At 45.9% G+C, this 22658-nt stretch overlaps 1 protein-coding gene across 4 annotated transcripts in view; it reads left to right on the forward strand.

Annotated features, from left to right (window-relative positions):
- Positions 1–22658, forward strand: part of LOC139228935 (multiple epidermal growth factor-like domains protein 6) — a 487750-nt gene that overhangs the window by 366461 nt on the left and 98631 nt on the right. For all 4 annotated transcript variants that reach the window (XM_070860470.1, XM_070860472.1, XM_070860471.1 and 1 more), the window contains one exon: positions 15786–15911. In XM_070860470.1, the coding sequence (XP_070716571.1) occupies positions 15786–15911 (126 nt within the window). The remainder of the gene's footprint in view (positions 1–15785; positions 15912–22658) is intronic.

A 22658-nucleotide genomic window follows, 5' to 3' on the forward strand; every position in this document is an offset into this window, starting at 1 on the left:
AAGCAATGGCTAGCATTTAAAGAATTAATACATCATTTACAACAAATATACTTTAAGGCACAAAAACTCCACAGGAAACGTGGTCTAACAAGAGAAGTTAAAGATAGTATTAAATCAAAGGATGAGGCTTATAATGTTGCCAAGAAGAGCAGTAAGCCTGAGGATTGGGAGGATTTTAGAATTCAGCAAAGGAGGACCAAGAAATTGATAAAAGAGGGGAAATAGAATGAGAGTAAACTAGCGAGAGACATAAAAACTGACTGTAAAAGCTTCCATAGATAGGTAAAAAGGAAAATATTAGCGAAAGTAAATGTGAGTCCCTTACAGGCTGATACAGGAGAAATTATAATGGGGAATAAGGAAATGGTGGAGAAATTAAACAAATACTTTGTGTCTGTCTTCACGGAAGAAGACGCATAAAACCTCCCGCAAATAGTAGAGAACCAAAGGTCTAGTGAGAATGAGGGACTGAAAGAAATTAGTATAAACAAAAAAATAGTACTTAAGAAATTAATGGGACTGAAAGCTGTTAAATCGCCTGGAACTGATGGCCTACATCCTAGGATTTTAAAAGAGATGGCTATAGAAATAATGGATGCATTGGTTGTCATCTTCCAAAATTCCATAGATTCTAGAAAGGTTCACGCAGATTGGAAGGGATCAAATTGTAATCCCACTGTTTACGAAAGGAGGGAGAGAGAAAACGGGGAACTACAGACCAGTTAGCCTGACATCAATAGTAGGGAAAATGCTAGAATTGTAAGGGGAAGCTTGGGGTGTGGGTTCAAATCCACACTTCCCTTGGGTTTTGTACGTGCGATTTATGAGGGTGGGTGAGTAATGAGGCACCAGACACAGTGGGTAAGAGGACAAAATGGCTAATGTTGTTTATTTAGAATAGCAAACACAAAGATAGAGGGCATAGGAAGAGGTCATAAAATAGCAGTAATGGCAAAATCTCATTCAACAACCCGAAAAATCTCGCAACAGGGAAGGGGAAAACAAGAGGTTAAAACATTCCACTCACACACAACCACACCTCTCACTCCCACCCTTCCTACCAATTCCTATCCTAAATTGAGTCTGTGAGGGGGTTTGGGCTACACTCAATCCTATCAACTCCGGGGTTCTGTAGTACTTATTTCAGCTCGGGGTCCCTCTGGGGTGGGTTTTATGTTGTTGTTCGGTTTTCCTCTTCGATGTTGCGTCGGTTTCTTCTATCTGCCTCTCGGTTATCGTCAGACTATAGCTGTGAATCTAGGTTATTTGAACCAGGTGTCCAGGTCTGCACAGCTCTGCGTGCCCCAGCCTATCGTGGACTTGGCCTGGAGGGTGGTGCCCGGAGCAGTCCCGTGCAACAAATTTTTAAGCCGGTTCACGGACTCCCAGGCCGCCTGCAATTTCTGCGGTCTGGAAGAGTCCGTGTTCCATGTTTTTATTGAATGCACGAGGTTGCAGCCCCTGTTTTATTATTTAAAGGGGCTGCTCCTGAAATTCTGGCTGCTCCTGAAATTCTGGCTGCACTTCAGTCCCACACTCCTGATCTTTGGGCACCCTGTGCGGAGGGGAGCGGGTAGGTCCGAAGGCCTCCTCGTAGGACTGCTCCTGGGCACGGCCAAGGGTGCCATCAGCCGGTCCAGGCAGCGTGCGGTCGAGGGGGTCGTTCAGCCTGACTGCCTACCTCTCATCCTCACCAGGGTGTCCTTGGAGATGGAGCACGCGGTGTCCACCGGTACGCTCGCGGCCTTCCGCGAGAGGTGGGCACCAGAGGGACTGGAGTGCATCATCACCCCCGGCAACCAAATTTTAATTTGATTTTATGTTTTAAAGTTTATTTTGTTTTAATTGCCGGTGTTTTTAGTGTCCCCCTCCACTTTTATAGGGGGCACTTGTAAAAAAATAGATTTTAGTGGCCCCCCCAAAAAAAACAAAAAAAAACAACAACAAAAAAGCAAAAAAAACCAAAAAAAAAACAACAAAAAAAAGGGCCTTGAAAATGTTTGGTGTGTCCCCCAGATCGGGGGGCACGATTTAATATTAGTTGTTTTTCTCCTAAAAGAGTTGCGTGCCCCAGCCTGATGCTTCGGCTATTCTCACCCTGTCCAGTGTGTTCAGGACTAACAAGCAGCACCTGCTGCCACTTACCAACCAGGAGGTTGGCTCGTGGGTTTTTAGTCTCGACCAAAATAAAAGTTTGCAAAACTCTCTCAGCTCCTTCCCCCCCAGCAGCCAGCAGCCCTTTCAAGAACTGACCCCAAACTGTTTTTCTCCACAACTCCTGCAAGTCTTTTCCTCTCCACACCTTTTCTCCCCTGTGAACTCTGCCCAGTTCCTTTTTGGTCCACCACTGTTTTCTGGTGGTTCTGTGTCCTATATTTGTATTCAATTCAGTTCTGGTCTTTTCGCGCTCAAACTCAGTGGGTGGTCCATTGTGTAATTTTGGGCGGGGAGATAGCTTTGAATATTTAATCAGAAGATGTCACAGGTACACGCAGGTGTGAGGACCAGGGTATTGTTACGGGGCACATAGGTGCCTGAAAGTCTGTTGGTCCTTTGTTACAGTCCTGGGAGTCAGTGGGCCATTCCTGCAGTGATTCATAGTTTTGATTCAGAGCTATTGTCCATACTAATTAGGTAGATAATGGCCCCCATTCGTAGTTTGATTTGGGGGGGGGGGGGAAGTCATTTTCAAACTGGGCCGGGGAGTCCTTATTGGTTGAAGATTTCCCCACTTCAGGCCCGACTCGACCCCTGATTGGCCTGCCAGAATGCACTTTTCTCCCATTGGCCAGTGCCTCTGTCTCGCTTGTGAGCCAGACTCCACAATGTCTGTATCCGCCTACACGTTTTCCCAGCCTGCTGTTACTTGGCCAAAAATGTTCATTTAGTGTATGGAACGATCCCATGTTAGTTTTCTTGTCCTTATGGTGTTTCAAATGCGACCGTGTATTTTCGAACCTTACACTATCTATTATTAAGGACATGGTAACAGGGCACTTAGAAAAGAATTATAGGATTGGGCAGAGTCAACACGGATTTATGAAAGGGAAATCATGTTTAACAAATCTGTTAGAGTTTTTTGAGGTTGTAGCTAGCAGAATAGATAAGGGGGAACCAGTGGATGTGGTGTATTTGGATTTTCAGAAGGCATTCGATAAGATGCCACAGAAAAGATTATAAAACAAAATTAGGGCTCATGGGATCGAGGGTGATATACTAGCATGGATTGAGGATTGGTTAACGGCCAGAAAACAGAGAGTAGGAATAAACAGGTCATTTTCGGGTTAGCAGACTGTAACTAGTGTTTGGGCCTCAGCTATTCACAATCTATATCAATGATTTGAATGAGGGGACCAAGTGTAATATATCTAAGTTTGCTAACAAAGCTAGGTGGAAATGTAAGATGTAAGGAGGATGCAAAGAGACTTCTCAAGGGGACATAGACAGGCTACGTGAGTGGGCAAGAACATGGCAAATGGAATATAATGTGGAGAAATGTGAAGTTAGCCACTTTGGTAGGAAAAATAGAAAAACAGAATTTTTTAAAATGGTGAGAAATTGGGAATTGTTGGTGTTCAGAGGGACCTGGGTGACCTTGTACACAAATCACTGAAAGTTAACATGCGGGCCTACTCTTGCTCCTAGTTCTTATGTTCTTAAAAGAGCTGAGCAAAGATTACGGTCTCAGCGGTTTGTGTCTTACAACTAAACAAGAATTGTAAGGAAAATGTACTGAACAGCTCTTACATCATTGATTGGCTGGTTTGATTTCCCCTCCAGCAATGTCCGAGGGAGCGATGAACGTAGAACAGGAGCCGGCCATTCAGCCTCTCGAGCCTGTTCCACCATTCACTGAGAGCATAGTTGATCTGTATCCTAACCCTGTCCACCCTTGGTTCCATATCGTTTTATACCCTTGGCGAGCAAAAATCTAAAATGATTCATTGAGCTAGCAGCCACTGCTTTTTGTGGGAGAGAGTTCCACACTTCTATCACCATTTGTGTGTAGAAATGTTTCCTAACTTCTCTCCCGAATGGCCTGGCTCTGATTTTAAGGTTGTGTCCCCTTGTCCTAGGCTCCCCCACCAGGGGAAATATAAATGCTTCAGCTACCCTATCAATTCCTTTTAAAATCCTAAAAAAACTCAAACAAATTACCCTATAGTCTTTTATATTGCAGGAAACACAAGTCTATTTTATGGAATCTCTCCTCATAATCTGACCCATGAAGCCCTGGTAATCTGTAAATCTGCACTGCACTTCTTCCAAGGACAATATATCCTTTCTAAGGCGCGGTTCCAAGAACTGTCGCAGTACTCCATCAGTACGAGAGTCATAATAATGATGCAGTTGAAATGTAAGGCCATGGCTATGGCACTCTCTTTAGTGAAATATTATGCTCCTTGTTGTGCTGGGGAGATAAGACCAGATTGCTGTCAAATTAAATCCCATATTCCTATTAAATTCAGGCATTGGATTCAGGACATTGAATGTGAGTTTCTGGTTGAGAAGTTGGGCAGGGGCCTGATTCTCTTCAGACTCTGATCTTCAGCTGCCTGCTCTGAGCTGCTCTCTTGTGAATCACCAATCGGCTTCTGCCAGCTCCCTTGCCCCTCCCTTATTGCAGGGGATACTGAGAATAGAGCGCAATCACCGCTCCTGGTCCACCTCCCCTCCACTTCCTGCCCTCTGAAGACTTGCATTTTGGTCAGTTGGGTAGTTACACTTCGGTCCACCTGCATACTGACTTGGATCCAGTCCCAGTCAATGTATAAAGGATCAGAGGGAACCAAGGCTTACTTACGGGAGTGGTCTTTGGCACTGAACCCGAGAGAAGTATCATAGAATCATACACCACAGAAGGAGGCCATTCGGCCCATCGTGGCTGTACCGGCTCTTTGAAGGAGCCTTCTCTTTAGTCCCACTCCCCTGCTCTCTCCCAATAGCCCTGCAATTTTTTTTTTCCTTTTCACGTATATATCCAATTCCCTTTCAAGTATCTGAGCAAAAACCCCGAAGTGTTAACAGCGAGTTCCCAAACTTGGCCACAGAATGGGTCCTCTCACTCGGAGGACATTGGCAGAGAAGCAAGTTACCAGATGAATTGTCACCTCTCCCCAGCACTTCTCAGCAAGGGGAGAGTAAGTGGATGCTGCGGGGAGACCTGCAGAAAGAAGGAAGGGAGAAATATATAAAATAACTGACTGCCTCCCCCACAGCAAGGCTAGGAATTACTGTCGCCGACATACAAAGTTTACCGTAATTACCCCGGGAGATCCGTCTGGGGCTACAGCACAATTCGCTATGAACACTTTAAGACAGAGGATGCTCTTGGTGATTGTACGAAGGAATTCACCTTCATTATTTTCAGCTCCACACTGATCCATGCCTTTCTCCAATCTTTACAGAAAAGATGTACTTGATTGCTCTGCATAATCTGGCAAGGGCACAGTTAACATGCTTAAAATAAATGGGTTAACGCCACTGTTAAAATAGCGGAGAGAGGGAGAGTTTGATATATTTGTACAATCATCAAGAGCAACCTCTGCTCTAAAGTGTTCGTAGCGACTTGTGCTGTGGCCCCGGATGGATATCCCGGGGGTAATTAGGGTAAACTTACTGATGCCCTGCTCCCAGTGAGGAGCCCCACACCAAGGGAACAGCGATGGGAGAGACCGAGTTGTAGTCCCAGCTCTGGTCTTGGAGGGCAGGATGGGTGAGTTTACTGTAGGATTTCTCGGCAGCTACTCCTGGTGACGCGGCGGTTAAATACACCGTTCAGCCCAGTGACAAAGCCACACGGCCCAGGGAGGCCGTCCGTTTTGGATTCCTGCACCCCAGCAAGAATCAGTGCCTTCAGGAAAGGAGAGAAAACTGGGAACAGATTGAAAAGCAAAATGATTTCCATCTGTCTTTATTTAACGGGAAGCAGCTTTGTTTGTAAGTGACACCGATTTATAACATAACTGGCAGATGCTTGGCGAGATTTTAAACAAACCTGGTTAGCATCCAATCAAAACTGCAGCAGCTGAGCTGGTCAATAATTGCTTAATGCATTGCAGTTTCTGTCTTGAATCCCATCCACAGTTCTGGGTTTTACCTCCACTTATTCCCACTGTGGCTGCACTGAATCGAGATAGTAATGCTACTGATTTGCTGTATTCTACTGGAATTACCTGCAGCGGGAGAAATCGGACAGGGAACCCGAGGAGAGGCTCATTGTGTTATACATGTGGACTTGTATTTACTCTGTACAGCCACCAGAGGGCTCATCTCCTGGAGTCCAAAGGGATCCCATAATCTCTTGGGAGCACAGGTATTTAAGGAGGCTTCACAGGTTGGAGAGGCACTCTGGAAACCTGCAATAAAAGACACTTTACTTTGAGCTCACAGTGTTCAGTCTGACTCTTTCTCCATACACAACAACTGGTGACGAGATACAAATAACAAACCCAAAGATGCAGAGAACAGTGGACATCCTGGAGAAATTCTCGGAGGGAGATGATTGGGAAACTTTTGTGGAGCGACTCGACCAATACTTCGTGGCCAACGAGCTAGATGGGGAAGAGAGCGCTGCCAAATGAAGGGCGATCATCCTCACTGTCTGTGCGGCACCAACGTATAGCCTCATGAAGAATCTGCTCACTCCAGCAAAATCCACAGAGAAATCGTACAACGATTTGTGCACACTGGTTCCAAGAGCATTTGAACCCGAAGGAAAGTGTTCTGATGGTGAGGTACCGGTTCTGCACCTAGAAAAGGTTTGAAAGTCAGGAAGTGACGAGTTATGTCGACGAGCTAAGACGCCTTGCAGGACATTGCAAATTTGAAGGACATTTAGAGCACATGCTCAGAGACTTTTTCGTACTTGGCGTTGGCCACGAAACCATACTTCGCAAACCTTTGACTGTAGAGACCCCAACCTTGAGTAAGGCCATAGCGATAGCCCAGGCGTTCATTGCCACCGGTGACAATACGAAGTTATCTCTCAGCACACCAGTGCTGCTACAAGTACTGTGAACAAAGTTGTGATGTTGTTTTCGAATTGTAACGTACAGGGCAGGTCATACATACCTGCAGCTGCACGTCCGCAGATGACTCAGAGTCCACCATAAGAACATAAGAACATAAGAATTAGGAACAGGAGTAGGCCATCTAGCCCCTCGAGCCTGCTCCGCCATTCAATAAGATCATGGCTGATCTGGTCGTGGACTCAGCTCCACTTACCCGCCCTCCGCCCGTAACCCTTAATTCCCTTATTGGTTAAAAATCTATCTATCTTTGACTTGAAAACATTCAATGAGCTAGCCTCAACTGCTTCCTTGGGCAGAGAATTCCACAGATTCACAACCCTCTGGGAGAAGAAATTCCTTCTCAACTCGGTTTTAAATTGGCTCCTCCGTATTTTGAGGCTGTGCCCCCTAGTTCTAGTCTCCCCTACCAGTGGAAACAACCTCTCTGCCTCTATCTTGTCTATCCCTTTCATGATTTTAAATGTTTCTATAAGATCACCCCTCATCCTTCTGAACTCCAATGAGTAAAGACCCAGTCTACTCAATCTATCATCATAAGGTAACCCCCTCATTTCTGGAATCAGCCTAGTGAATCGTCTCTGTACCCCTTCCAAAGTTAGTATATCCTTCCTTAAGTAAGGTGACCAAAACTGCACGCAGTATTCCAGATGCGGCCTTACCAATACCTTATACAGTTGCAGCAAGACCTCCCTGCTTTTGTACTCCATCCCTCTCGCAATGAAGGCCAACATTACATTCGCCTTCCTGATTACCTGCTGCACCTGCAAACTAACCTTTTGGGTTTCATGCACAAGAACCCCCAGGTCCCTCTGCACCACAGCATGTTGTAATTTCTCCCCATTCAAATAATATTCCCTTTTACTGTTTTTTTTCCCAAGGTGGATAACCTCACACTTTCCGACATTGTATTCCATCTGCCAAACCTTAGCCCATTCGCTTAACCTATCCAAATCTCCTTGCAGCCTCTCTGAGTCCTCCACACAACCCGCTTTCCCACTAATCTTAGTGTCATCTGCAAATTTTGTTGCACTACACTCTGTCCCCTCTTCTAGGTTATCTATGTATATTGTAAACAGTTGTGGTCCCAGCACTGATCCCTGTGGCACACCACTAACCACTGATTTCCAACCGGAAAAGGACCCATTTATCCCGACTCTCTGCTTTCTGTTCGCCAGCCAATTCTCTATCCATGCTAATGCATTTCCTCTGACTCCGCGTACCTTTATCTTCTGCAGTAACCTTTTGTGTGGCACCTTATTGAATGTCTTTTGGAAATCTAAATATACCACATCCATCGGTACACCGCTATCCACCATGCTCGTTATATCCTCAAAGAATTCCAGTAAGTTAGTTAAACATGATTTCCCTTTCATGAATCCATGCTGCATCTGCTTGATTGCACTATTCCTATCTAGATGTCCCGCTATTTCTTCCTTAATGATAGTTTCAAGCATTTTCCCCACTACAGATGTTAAACTAACCGGCCTATAGTTACCTGCCTTTTGCCTGCCCCCTTTTTTAAACAGAGGCGTTACATTAGCTGCTTTCCAATCCGCTGGTACCTCCCCAGAGTCCAGAGAATTTTGGTAGATTATAACGAATGCATCTGCTATAACTTCCGCCATCTATTTTAATACCCTGGGATGCATTTCATCAGGACCAGGGGACTTATCTACCTTCAGTCCCATTAGCCTGTCCAGCACTACCCCCCTAGTGATAGTGATTGTCTCAAGGTCCTCCCTTCCCACATTCCTGTGGCCTGCAAATTTTGGCATGGTTTTTGTGTCTTCCACTGTGAAGACGGAAGCAAAATAATTGTTTAAGGTCTCAGCCATTTCCACATTTCCCATTATTAAATCCCCCTTTTCATCTTCTAAGGGACCAACATTTACTTTAGTCACTCTTTTCCGTTTTATATATCTATAAAAGCTTTTACTATCTATGAGTGCAAGGCCATTAACACCTTGTTGGCGCTGCATGGGTGATCATCGTTTCCATTCATGCAGATTCAAACAGTACGTTTGCAAGGGCTGTGGAACAATGGGACACCTCCAACGAGTGTGCAGGCGAGCTGCAAAGCCTGTTAAACCTGCAAACCACCATGTTGCAGAGGAGGACAGGTTAAATGGAGGATCACAATGAACCAGAGCCTCAGATAGAGGAGGTAGAGGTACATGGGGTGCACACATTCACCATGAGTTGTCCCCTGATAATGCTAACTGTTGAACTAAATGGATTCCCGGTGTCACTGGACACGGGCACGAGCCAGTCCATCGTGGGCAAAAAGACCTTCGAAAGTTTGTGGTGCAACAAGGCCTCAAGGCCGGCCTTAGCTCCAGTTCGCACGAAACTAAGGACTTACACTAAAGAACTGATTCCTGTAATCAGCAGTGCTACCGTAAAAGTCTCCTACGATGGAGCGGTGCACAAGCTACCACTCTGGGTGGTACCGGGCGATGGTCCCACGCTGCTCGGCAGGAGCTGGCTGGGAAAGATACGCTGGAACTGGGACAACGTCCGAGCACTATCGCCTGCTGACAACACTCCGTGTGCCCAGGTCTTAAACAAATTTCCTTCGCTGTTCGAACCAGGCATCGGGAAATTCCAAGGAGCAAAATTGCAGATCCACCTATTACCGGGGGCGCGACCCATCCATCACAAGACGAGAGCAGTACCGTACATGATGAGAAAAAGGGTCAAGATCGAGCTAGACCGGCTGCAAAGAGAGGGCATCATTTCCCCGATCGAATTCAACGAGTGGGCCAGTCCTATCGTCCCAGTCCTCAAGGGAGATGGCACCATCAGAATCTGTAGCGATTACAAAGTAACTATCAATCGTTTCTCCCTGCAGGACCAATACCCACTACCAAAGGCCGACGACCTCTTTGTAACGCTGGCGGGAGGAAAGGCGTTCACGAAGCTGTATCTGACTTCAGCCTATATGACGCAGGAACTGGAGGAATCATCGAAGGCCCTCACCTGCATCAACACGCACAAAGGTCTTTTTGTTTATAAGAGATGCCCATTTGGAATCCGATCATCGGCGGCGATATTCCAGAGAAACATGGAAAATTTACTGACGTCGGTTCCGCACACCGTGGTCTTCGAGGACAACATCTTGGTCACAGGTCGGAACACAGTCGAGCACCTGCAGAACTTGGAGGAGGTTCTTAGTCGACTCAACCGCGTGGGGCTCAGGTTAAAACGCTCAAAGTGCATTTTCCTGGCGCCTGAAGTGGAGTTCTTGGGAAGGAGGATTGCGACGGGCAGCATCAGGCCCACTAACGCGAAGACAGAGGCAATCAAGAACACACCGAGGCCACAGAACGTGACGGAGCTGCGGTCGTTTCTGGGACTCTTTGACTACTTTGGTAACTTCTGACTGGGTTTCAGCACACTGCTAGAACCACTGCATGTCTTACTACGAAAAGGGGGCGAATGGGTTTGGGGCAAAAGCCAAGAAAATGCCTTTGTAAAAGCGAGAAAGTTGTTATGCTCAAACAAATTGCTTGTGTTGTATGATCCATGTAAGCGTTTGGTACTAGCATGTGATGCGTCGTAATATGGCGCGGGTGTGCATTGCAACAAGCTAATGATTTCGGGAAACAGCAACCGGCTGCTTGTGCATCCAGGAGTCTGTCTAAGGCTGAGAGAGCCTACAGTATGATTGAAAAAGAAGTGTTAGTGTGTGTCTATGGGGTAAAGAAAATGCATCAATACCTGTTGGGCTAAAATTCGAATTGAAAACTGACCATAAGCCACTTATATCCCTGTTTTCCGAGAGTAAAGGGATAAATACCAACGCATTGGCCCGCATCCAGAGATAGGCGCTCATGTTGTCCGCATACAACTACGCCATCTGCCACAGGCCAGGCACAGAAAACTGCGCTGATGCTCTCAGTAGGCTGCCATTGCCCACCACGGGGGTGGAAATGGCGCAGCCCGCAGATCTAGCCATGGTTATGGAAGCATTTGAGAGTGAGCAATCACCTGTCACTACCCGGCAGATCAAAACCTGGACAAGCCAGGACCCCTTATTATCTCTAGTCAAAAGCTGTGTGCTTCACGGCAGCTGGTCCAGTGTCCCAGTGGAAATGCAGGAAGAGATAAAACCCCTTCCAGCGGCGCAAAGATGAAATGTCTATACTGGCAGACTGCCTTCTGTGGGGCAATTGAGTAGTGGTCACCAAGAAGGGCAGAGACACCTTCATCAGTGACCTCCACAGTACCCACCCAGGCATCGTAATGACGAAAGCGATAGCCAGATCTCACGTGTGGTGGCCAGGTATCGATGCGGACTTAAGAGTCCTGCATTCACAGATGTAATACATGCTCGCAGTTAAGCAATGTATCCAGAAAGGCGCCGCTAAGTTTATTTTCTTGGTCCTCCAAACCGCGGTCTAGGGTACACGTCAACTATGCAGGCCCATTCTTGGGTAAAATGTTCCTTGTGGTTGTAGACGCGTACTCCAAGTGGATTGAATGTGAGATAACGTCCGCTGCCACTACTGAAAGCCTGCGGGCCATGTTTGCCACTCATGGCTTACCTGATGTCCTGGTGAGCGACAACGGGCCATGTTTTACCAGTGCTGAGTTCAAAGAATTCGCGACCTGTAACGGGATTAAACATGTCATATCTGCCCCGTTTAAACCAGCGTCCAATGATCAGGCAGAGAGAGCAGTGCAAACCATCAAGCAAGGCGTGAAGAGGGTAACTGAAGGCTCACTGCAGACTCGCTTATCCCGAGTCCTACTTAGCTACCGCACGAGACCCCACTCACTCAGTGGGATCCCACCTGCTGAACTGCTTATGAAAAGAGCACTTAAGACAAGGCTCTCGTTAGTTCACCCTGATTTACATGAACAGGTAGAGAGCAGGCGGCTTCAACAAAGTGCATACCATGATAGCGCAAATGTGTCAGGCGAGATTGAAATCAATGATCCTGTATTTGTATTAAATTATGGACAAGGTCCCAAGTGGCTTCCCGGCACTGTCGTGGCCAAAGAGGGAAGCAGGATGTTTCGGGTCAAACTTTGAAATGGACTCATTCACCGGAAACACTTGGAGCAAATCAAATTCAGATTAACGGACTATCCTGAGCAATCCACCTTGGACCGTACCTTTTTTGATGCCCCAACATACACACCAGTAGCAACCGGCACCACGGTTGACCACGAAGCAGAACCCATCATCCACAGCAGCCCTGCAGGGCCCAACACACCAGGCAGCCCAGCAAGGCCAGCTGCACAGCAGCCCAGCGAGGGCCCAACAAATGATTCAACAACACCAGCTTTCACACCGAGACGATGAACCAGGGCAAGAAGGGCCCCAGATCGACTCACGTAAATAGTTGCACTATTGACTTTGGGGGGCGGGGAGTATTGTTATATATGTGGACGTATTTACTCTGTACAGGCACCAGAGGGCTCATCTCCTGGAGCCCCAAGGGATCCCATAATCCCTTGGGAGCACAGGTATTTAAGGAGGCTTCACAGGTTGGAGATGCACTCTGGAGACCTGCAATAAAAGACTAAGGTCACACTTTACTGTGAGCTCACAGTGTTCAGTCTGACTCTTTCTCCATACACAACACATTTTAAAACCAATATTGCACCACTGCTGGCTGCCATCTTATAAAGGCCTTAATGTGTCCTCAATCCCATCCCGTGTTAGTTATAAGGCTGTTATTCTTGCCCCTTGCCCCTGGGCTACCCCATTTCTCCGGGTTCAAAGATCAAGAAAACCTGCTTCATGGAGTCTCCGCCCCTTTTATATGGGGGCGGGGCACCATGGGTGTGACTCGACTCAGTATCATTGGTTAGAAAAAGAAAGAATTGCATTTATATTGTGCCCTTCATGTCCTCAGGACGTTCCAAAGGTGCTTTGCGGCCAATGAAGTACAGTCACTGTTGTAATGTAAGAAATGCTGCAGCCAATTTGGGCACAGCAAGGTCTCACAAACAGCAATGAAATAAATGATCATCTGTTATTTAGTGATGTTGGCTGAACGATAGCTATGTGCCAGGACACCAGGGAGAACTCCTCTTCTTCGAACTAGTGCCATGGGAACTTTTGCATTCACCTGAGAGAATGAATAGGGCATCGAAGGTTGGCGATTTAGGCCAGACTTGAGCGCACAATCTTGGCCGACACTTCTGTGCAGTACATGACCTCAGGATGTCCCAAGGCGATTTACAGCCAATGAAGTACTTTTGAAGTGTAGTCACTGTTTTAATGTAGGAAAGGTGGTGGCCTATTCCCACACAGCAATTTCCCAGTTATGTGATAGTGACCAAATATTCTGATGTTGGTTGAGGGATAAATATTGCTCTTATTTGAATAGTGCCATGGGATCTTTTATGTCCAGAGGGCAGATGGGGCCTCGATTTAACGTCTCATCTAAAAGATGACACCTCCGACAGTGCAGTGCTCCCTCAGTACTGCACTGGAGTGTCAGCCTAGATTTATGTCCGTAAGTCTCTGGGACTTGAACCCACAACCCTTTGACTCAGAGGTGAGAGTTCTCGCATTGAGCCACGACTTACCACTAAGTTATACTGCCAATTCTGGCAGGAAAAATGCCACCCACATACTGCAAGAACTCTGCCCACCTGTACCCAAATACCATTTAAACATAGAATTTTACATAGAGGTTACAGCACATGCCCAACTGGTCTATGCAGGTGTTTATGCTCCACACGAACCTTCCGCCCCACTTCATCCTATCCTATCAGCATAGGCTTTTGTTCCTTTCACTCTCATGTACTTATCTAGCTTTCTCTTAAAGGCATCGATGCAATTGGCCTCAACTACTCCCTGTAGTTTGCAAGTTCCACATTCTCACCACTCTTTGGGCAAAGAAGTTTCTCCTGAATTCCTTATTGGATTTATTGGTGACTATCTTATACATATGGCCCCGAGTTTTGGATTCTCCCACAAGTGGAAACATTTTCTCGACGTCTACCCTATCGAACCCCTTCATAACGTTAACAATGTGCTAACAGGATGCTTAACAAGGCGAAAGATTACGTTGATTTGGGAACCTTTCGCAAGTGCAACAAGGATCAGGCGACCTCCTCGAGCCCGTTCCCGATTAGGTGTGGGGAACCTTGCAGGCGTGCTTCACACTGCTCAGTGCGGAGGTTTGCTGGGTAGGGGCGGGGGTCAGAGGTCAAGCTGTAGCGCTACAGGGGCAAATTTCCGCGGGCGTTCTCGTGATCATCTGCAGTGACTTTGGCAGAAGAGCCATGGAATAAGAGAGAAAGAGTGAGAGAGAATGTGTGTCAGATAGCACTGTAGTAATTAGATACTTGGTTTTGTGTTCTATGAATTTAGAAAGTATATTAAACTGGGAGAGAGAGAGAGGGAAGGTAGAGGGAAGAAAGTCTTTCTTCGTTTTATGTTAGTTCCATTTTCAAAAAAACAAAATGGGTGAATGTTGACGTCAACTAATTATCTCACCCGTATTTTGTCGACAGGTAGAAAAGGCAAATGCTAATAGCTTTTACCTGTGATGCAGAGATTTAATAGAAAGAAAGACAGTGGGCTAGAAATCCGTTTGGACAGCGCCCCTTGCGAGGTCGGAACACGGGCGCTAAAGGGTTTGCAGCCGCGAGCGCCAACATTCGCGCCTTAAAAAAAAAAACCCTCCAACCGAATTTCCAGCCCAGGCAGTTTCTTTCCTGTAATTTTAACTTATTAATGGAAAACAGTTGAATTGTGAAAACAACCAAAACCTCTTTAAAGGAAACATTGAGGAGGGAGGGGTAGGAGGGGGAGGGGAGCAGGTTTGGATGTTGAGGGTGAGGAAGGACTCTGGTCTCTTGAGGGGAGCAGGTGGTTGGAGGGTTGAAGGGTGAAGTGAGTGATAGTGGAGTGGAGGACAGGGCCAGGTACAGGGTTGAGGGTAGTTCAAAGGGGAAAAGATCGGGCTAGTGATGGGACTGAGGGGTGGTAAGAAGGGGCTAGTGGGAAGATGAAGGGGTGGGGGCATGATGGGAGTGAGCAGGTGGGGGGAGCCGATAAGAGTCACATTTTCCCCTGCAACACTGACCCAACATGCAGCCCACAGCCGTCGGTGGCTCTTTTCCCGATCGCACCGTGCCATACCACCCAACACCTCCTCCCCCCTCCACCGACACCTCCCCCCCCGAGACCTCTTCCCTCCCCTCTCGACACCCCCCCCCCCCCGAGACCTCCCCCCCCCGATACTTCCTCCCCCTGACACCCCCCGACACCTCCCCCCGACACCTCCCTCTCCGACACCTCCCCCCCCCCCCCCCCCCCCCCCCCGGACACATCACCCCCCCGACACCTCACCCCCTGACGCCTCCGCCCCCCCGACAGCCCTCCCCCCAGACACCCCCACCGGACACTCCCCCTTGATTCCTCTCCCCCCCCCCCCCCCCCAACACCTCCCACCCGGCATCTCCCACCCGACACCTCCCCCCAGACACCTCCCCCCAGACACCTCCCACCCAACATCTTCCATTCAACAGGACTGAAGACAAGAAGACAGAGAGTAGAAGATGGGAGCGGGAAGAGAAGAGTTAAAGGAAGAGAAAGAGAAGAGAGAAAGAAGTAGAAAAGGAGAGATAGAGCAACACAAAGATAGCAGAGCCGGTTCAGAGAGAACCCGCATACGCCAATTACCATGAACAAGATAAATGATGTACCACGTACGAGATTAACTTGCTGTACCATATATATTTTCAGATAGGTGTATCTGACTGTGATTTTTCATTTCCTAGGTATCAACTCATGCTCGATTGCTAATGGAGGCTGTGAGCATAATTGTGTTCAATTGTCGTTGGCACACTACCAGTGTCGGTGTCGACACAACTACCAGCTGAAGGAGGATGGCAAGCACTGCGAGCGTGAGTATCAGGGTGGGGGGAGGGAGATGGTGGTTTGTTATATCCCTCTGTAGATGGGCCTGTACCAGAACAGTACGTGATGTGAGGAGGCCTCACTAGGATTGGCACCTGTCCTGTGTCCAGCCAGGCAGTCCAGTTGATGGATGGGCAGTCCAGAAATTCCTAAAATCTAAACTAAACAGGTGGATTCCCCCCGCTCAGGCCTGAGTTAAATTTATAGTCGTGTCTCAATGATGTCAATAGGCCATAACATCTATATGTAAAGAAGGACCCTGTTGGCTCTGGGCACGTGTTCTTGCTGCCTGCTCAGGAAAGAGGGTTAAAATTGCATTTGTTGCCATCATGGCAGATTTCAGACAGGTAAGAGCTAATGTAATGTATGCACCTGTGAGTATGCTCACAGGTTTGTAGATCTGTTGCATTGTTAGTGGCTTAGCCAGTCACGTGATGTTCACATGACTCAATAAAACCCCAGTCAGTTGGGTTTAGGTCATCCATGATGAGGTATGTAGTTGTGAGCCTAGTGGATGAACTAGTGGATGAACTGGTGTGATTATTAGACCGCTGTTAATAAACCAACTAGTTCTTAATAGCAATGTGTTGTAATGAATTCTTAAGCAAAGAACCCATGAAGCAAATACATTACAGCTAAGGCGATTTTAACTGCCAGATTTCTGTTGAGCAAGTAGGGTTTAAAAACCCCCACCCCCACCAAATGTCTGATTTACATTTAATTTCTTCTACTTAGTTTTGTGCCTTGTGATGTGGAGGTGTTAGTTAGTGGTTAAGTTAGTTATTAGTAACTTAGTTATCGAGGTTTTCAATGAATTTTCATCAGAAGCCAATCAAACATCAAAGGTCGGTCCCATCCCACCCCATGTCCCTGCTCCACTCTTACCCCCTCCACAGGTTGTACTTAACCCTAAACCTAAAGAGGAGCAGAAAAATAAAAGGGGAAATGAGTCTTGCCAATAACTCACGGTGGCGTTAATCCATTTAAAACATTAATTGAATGTATCTAGTTCCAATAATGGCAACAGTAATTTCTGGCCTTGTAGGTTTACTAGAGGGCTTTCTGTACCGCTATGGATGATGGGATAGTCAGACCTCCATAGTGTAGTTTTCATTCACTATCCAGTCAGAAACAGAGAGAACATAAGAAATAGGAGCAGGAGTAGGCCATTTGGCCTCTTGAGCCTGTTCCGCCATTAAATAAGATCATGGCTGATCTGATCATGGACTCAGCTCCACTTCCCTGCCCGCTCCCCATAACCCTTCACTCCCTTATCACTCAAAAATCTATCTATCTCCGCCTTAAATATATTCAATGACCCAGCCGCCACAGCTCTCTGGGGTAGAAAATTCCACAGATTTGCAATCCTCTGAGAGAAGAAATTCCTCCTCATCTCAGTTTTGAATGGGCGACCCCTTATTCTGAAACTATGCCCCCTAGTTCTAGATTCCCCATGAGTGGAAATATTCTCCCTGCATCTACCTTGTCGAGCCCATTATCTTATATGTTTCAATAGGGTCAGCTTTCATTCTTCTGAACTCCAATGAGTATAGGCCCAATCTACTCAACCTATCTTCATAAGTCAATCCGCTCATCTCCAGAATCAACCTAGTGAACCTTCTCTGAATAGTCTCCAATGCAAGTATATCCTTTCTTAAATGCGGAGACCAAAACTGTACGCAGTACTCTACATGTACGCTGTATAGTTGTAGCAGGACTTCTCTGCTTTTATACTCCACCCCCCTTGCAATAAAGGCCAACATTCCATTTGCCTTCCTGACTACTTGCTGTACCTGTATACTAACTTTTTGTGCACAAGGACCCCAGGTCTCCCTGTACTGCAGCATTTTGCAATTTTTCTCCATTTAAATTATAATTTGCTTTTCTAATTTTTCCGCCAAAGTGGATAGCCTCACATTTTCCCACATTATACAACATCTGTCAAATTTTCCCCCACTCATTTAGCCTGTCTATATCCCTTTGCAGATTGTTTGTGTCCTCACAACTTGCTTTCCCACCCATTTTTGTATCATCAGCAAACTTGACTATATTACACTCGGTCCCTTCATCCAAGTCATTTATGTAGATTGTAAATAGTTGAGGATCCAGCACCGATCCCTGTGGCACCCCACTAGTTACCATTTGCCAACTGGAAAATGACCCATTTATCCCAACTCTCTGCTTTCTGTTAGTTAGCTAATCCTCTATCCATATTAATATATTACCCCCAACCCCGTGAACTTTTATCTTGTGCAGTAACCTTTTATGTGGCACCTTATCGAATGCCTTCTGGAAATCCAAATACATCACATCCACTGGTTCCCCCTTATCCACCCTGCTCGTTACATCCTCAAAGAATTCCAACAAATTTGTCAAACATGATTTCCCTTTCATAAAACCATGCTGACTCTGCTTGATTGAATCCTGCTTTTCCAAATATCCTGCTATTGCTTCCTTAATAATGTACTCCAGCATTTTCCCAAAGACAGATGTTAGGCTAGCCGGTCTATAGTTTCCTGCTTTCTGTCTGTCTCCTTTTTCAAATATGGGTGTTACATTTTCAGTTTTCCAATCCGCTGGGGCCTCCCCAGAATCCAGGGAAGTTTGGTATATTACAACCAATGCATCCACTCTCTCTGCAGCCACTTCCTTTAAGACCCTGGGATGCAAGGGTCCAGGGGACTTGTCCGCCTTTAGTCCTATTATTTTACCAAGTACTACTTCTTTAGTGATAGTGATTATATTAAGTTCCTCCCTCCCTATAGCCCCTTGATTATCCCCTATTGGGATATTTTTAGTGTATTTTACCATAAAGACCGATACAAAATATTTGTTCAACGTCTCTGCCATTTCCCTGTTTCCCATTATTAATTCCCCAGCCTCATCCGCTGGGGGACCAACATTTACTTTAGCCACTCTTTTCCTTTTTATGTACCTGTAGAAACTCCTTTTATCTGTTTTTATATTTCGTGCTAGTTTGTTTTCATAATGTATCTTCCCTCTCTTTATTTTTTTTTAGTCATTTTTTTTGCTGGCTTTTAAAAGTTTCCCATCCTCTGGTCTCCCACTAGTCTTGGCCACATTGTATGCCCTTATTTTCAATTTGATACCATCCCTTATTTCCTTAGTTAGCCATGGCTGGTTATTCCTTCTCATTGAGATATATTTTTGTTGAGAGGTATGAAAATCTCCTTAAATGTCTGCCACTGCTCATCAACCGTCTCACTCTTTAATCTATTTTCCCACTCCACTTTAGCCAACTCTGCCCTCATACATTTGTAGTCTCCTTTATTTAAGCTTAGGACACTGGTTTGAGATCCAACTTTCTCACCCTCCAACTGAATTTGAAATTCAATCATGTTATGATCACTCATTCCTAGAGGATCCTTTACTAGGAGATCATTTATTAATCCTGTCTCATTACACAGTACCAGACCTAAGATAGCCTGCTCCCTGGTTGGTTCCGCAACATACTGTTAAAGGAAACTATCCCGGATACACTCTATGATCTCCTGCTCAAGGCTACCCTGGCCAATTTGCTTTGTCTAATCAATATGAAGGTTAAAATCGTCCATGATTATTGCCATTCCTTTTTTACTAGCCTCCATTATTTCTTGATTTATACTCTGTAGGTACTGTGTAGGTACTGTTAGGGGGCCTATAGACTACGCCCACCAGTGACTTTTTCCCCTTATTATTCCTTATCTCCACCCAAACAGATTCAACATCTTGATCCTCTGAGCCAAAATCGTTTCTCACTAAAGCACTGATCTCACCCTTTATTAACAGTGCTACCCCACCTCCTTTTCCTTTCTGTCTGTCCTTCCGAATTACCCTTGAATATTTAATTCCCAGCCTTGGTCACCTTGCAACCACGCCTCTGTAATGGCTATCAGATCATACCCATTTGTACTTATTTATGCCGTCAACTCATCTATTTTGTTACGAATGCTGCGCGCATTCAGATAAAGAGCTTTTAAATTTGTGTTTTTCCTGCTTTGACCCCACTTTCTGATACGCCTTTATGTTTATATATTCTGTCCCTTCCTGGCACACTCTGGTTTTCATTTCCCCCAATGCTACCCTGCTCTATTGCCTTCTCCTTATTCTTTGGCTTTTTACATTTCCGCTCACCTGAACCCGCCCACCCCCCCCCCCCCCCCCACTAATTAGTTTATAGCCCTCTCCAAAGCCCTAGTTATTCAATTCACCAGGACTCTAGCCTCAGCGGGGTCTAAGTGGAGCCTGTCCCAATGGAACAGCTCCCTCTTACCCCAGTACTGGGGCCAGTGTCCCACGAACCAAAACCCATTTCTCCCACACCAGTCTTTGAGCCACCTGTTTAAATCTCTGATCTTATTTACCCTTTGCAAATTTGCTCGTGGCTCAGGTAGTAATCCAGAGATTATTACCTTTGTAGTTCTGCTTTTTAATTTGGCTCCTAACTGCTCATAATCCCTCAGCAGAACCTCTTTGTTTGTGCTATCTATGTCGTTGATACCCCACGTGGACCACGACAACTGGATTTTCCTCCTCCCACTCCAAGTTCCTCTCCAGACCAGAGGAGACAAGAACATAAAAGATAGGAACAGGAGTAGGCCATAAGGCCCCTCGAGCCTGCTCCGCCATTCAATAAGATCATGGCTGATCTGATCATGGACTCAGCTCCACTTCCCTTATCCCCTTAACCCCTTATCCCCTTATCGTTTAAGAAACCATCTATTTCTGTCTTAAATTTATTCAATGTCCCAGCTTCCACAGCTCTCTGAGGCAGCGAATTCCACAGATTTACAACCCTCTGAGAGAAGAAATTTCTTCTCATCTCTGTTTTAAATGAACGGCCCCTTATTCTAAGATCATGCCCTCTAGTTCTAGTCTCCCCTATCAGTGGAAACATCCTCTCTGCATCCACTCTGTCAAGCCTCCTCATAATCTTATACGTTTCGATAAGATCACCTCTCATTCTTCTGAATTCCAATGAGTAGAGGCCCAACTTATTCAACCTTTCCTCATAAGTCAACCCCCTCATCGCCAGAATCAACCTAGTGAACCTTCTCTGAACTGTCTCCAAAGCAAGTAGGTCCTTAACCCTGGCACCAGGCAGGCAACACAGCCTTTGGGACTCACGCTCTCGGCTGCAGAGAACAGTATCTATCCCCCTAATGAGACAGCACTTGGAAATCCCACGGCCAGGTGGGATGTGAAAAGAAGAAGGAAGAATAAAAGAAGATTACAGAGAGAAGGAGAATGTACTCTGTGTCACTTCGTCATCTGACTAGTAGAACTTAGGCACATAGGAACAGGAGCAAGCCATTCAGCCCCTCAAGTCTGTTCTGCTATTCAATTAGATTGGTGATCTGTATCTTAACTCCATCTATCCACCTTGGTTCCATAACCGTTAACACAGCCATAAATACATGATAGTCATAAATAAATCCAATAGGGACATATAGAGACATTTCTTTACCCAGAGCGTGGTTAGAATATGGAACTTGCTACCACAGGAAGTGGTTGAGGGAAATAGGTTAGATGGTTTCAAAAGGAAACTAGACGAGTATATGAGAGAAAAGGGAATAGAAAGATTATGCTGAATGGCTGAGATGAGGCAGATAGAATGGTAGGAGACTTGTGTGGAGTATCAACACCAGCACAGAATAGTTGGGCCGAATGGCCTTTACTATGCTGCATATTCTATGTAATACCCTTACCTAACAAAAATCTCTGAATCAAACTTGCGGCTTTTAAGTGGATTGGTGTTTTTTGGCACAAGGCGACAGTACAGGTGCATGAACACAGCTGTCCACAGAGCTGCAGTGAAGGAGTAAAAGCCCTGCTCAGCAATGGGGCACTAGGCCGCAATCCAAGTCTCTCAGAACCAGGGGAATGCTGTTCCTAAGCTCTGGTTTATTTACTTTCATTATCCCAGAAGCTCACTTCTGGTGCTTGGCCCAGCGTTACAGCGAGGGTAAAATATGAATAAATGAAAAGCTTTTGGGAGTTTTATTGGACCTGAATTTTAGTAAGTCAGTGAGTCAGTAACTAGCAAGCATAAGTTTAAATTGAATAAATGTTTGAAGCAGAGGAAGATACAGGGCTATGTGAGGGAGCTGGGCTGTGAAATTAGTTTTGGAGTCATAGAATCATAGAGATTTACAGCACAGAAGGAGGCCATTCGGCCCATCGTGACCGTGCCGGCCAACAAAGAGCTGCCCGACCTAATCCCACTTTCCAGCTCTTGGTCCGTAGCCCTGTAGGTTACCGCACTGCAAGTGCATATCCAAGTACTTTTTAAACGCAGTGAGGGTTTCTGCCTCTACCACCCTTTCAGGCAGTGAGTTCCAGACCCCCACCACCCTCTGGGTGAAAAAAGTTCTCCTCAATGCCCCTCTAATCCTTCTGCCAAATTGTTCTAGATTGTTCTAGGAAAAAAGCTAAAGCAGACACAACGGGCTGCTGTGCTATAAAAATATTCTGTGGTCGATACATTGAGTTACCAGAGCAAATAAACAATTCTCCATTTTGATAGTTTGTGCTTGAATTAATAAATGTCTGTAGCTGCGGGGGGAAGAGGTCAAGTGTTTTTTGAGGATTGATTCGGATAAGATCATTTAAATCTTATACAATAAACTACTGGAGCCATCAGTCCTGAACATCAACTCTGAACAGAACAAGATAATGGCGATTTGAATGGGTTGGCCCTGCAGTATCAGAATTGCCCAGTTTGCAATAGATAT

This window comes from Pristiophorus japonicus, chromosome 18 (assembly GCF_044704955.1).
Source record: "Pristiophorus japonicus isolate sPriJap1 chromosome 18, sPriJap1.hap1, whole genome shotgun sequence".
NCBI lineage: Eukaryota > Metazoa > Chordata > Chondrichthyes > Pristiophoridae > Pristiophorus > Pristiophorus japonicus.